Consider the following 482-nt stretch of genomic DNA (forward strand, 5'->3'; position numbering starts at 1 on the left):
CGTCCGCAGTGCGCACACACGAACGGCTTCTCGCCCGTGTGGATGCGCCGGTGGCTGAGCAGAACGGCGCCCTTGGCGAAGGCCTTGCCGCAGTCCGCGCAGCGGAAGGGCCGCTCGCCCGTGTGCAGCAGCCGGTGCTGCCGCAGGTTGGAGCTGTGGCTGAAGGCGCGGCCGCACTGCGCGCAGGCGAAGGGTTTCTCGCCCGTGTGCACGCGCCGGTGCTTGAAGAGCGACGAGCCCTGGCTGAAGGCAGCCCCACAGAGCGCGCAGGCGAAGGGCTTCTCGCCCGTGTGCGTGCGCTCGTGCTGGATGAGGTGCGAGTTGCGGCAGAAGCTGCGGCCACAGCGCGCGCACGCGTAGGGCCGGCCGCCCGCATGGATCTTGCGGTGCTGGCTGAGGTTGGAGCGGTGGCTGAAGGCCTTGCCGCACTCGGCGCATCGGAAGGCCTTCTCGGCCGTGTGGATGCGCTGGTGCCGCACCAG

At 71.0% G+C, this 482-nt stretch overlaps 1 protein-coding gene across 1 annotated transcript in view; it reads right to left on the reverse strand.

Annotated features, from left to right (window-relative positions):
- The window catches only part of LOC105001641 (zinc finger protein 250-like), a 10,334-nt gene that overhangs the window by 3,463 nt on the left and 6,389 nt on the right, over positions 1-482 (reverse strand). Inside the window, exon 5 of the mRNA XM_010858032.1 lies at positions 21-467. Within this exon, the coding sequence (XP_010856334.1) occupies positions 21-467 (447 nt within the window). The remainder of the gene's footprint in view (positions 1-20; positions 468-482) is intronic.

This window comes from Bison bison, unplaced genomic scaffold (genome assembly GCF_000754665.1).
Source record: "Bison bison bison isolate TAMUID 2011002044 unplaced genomic scaffold, Bison_UMD1.0 scf7180017864383, whole genome shotgun sequence".
In the NCBI taxonomy this organism is placed as follows: Eukaryota; Metazoa; Chordata; class Mammalia; order Artiodactyla; family Bovidae; genus Bison; species Bison bison.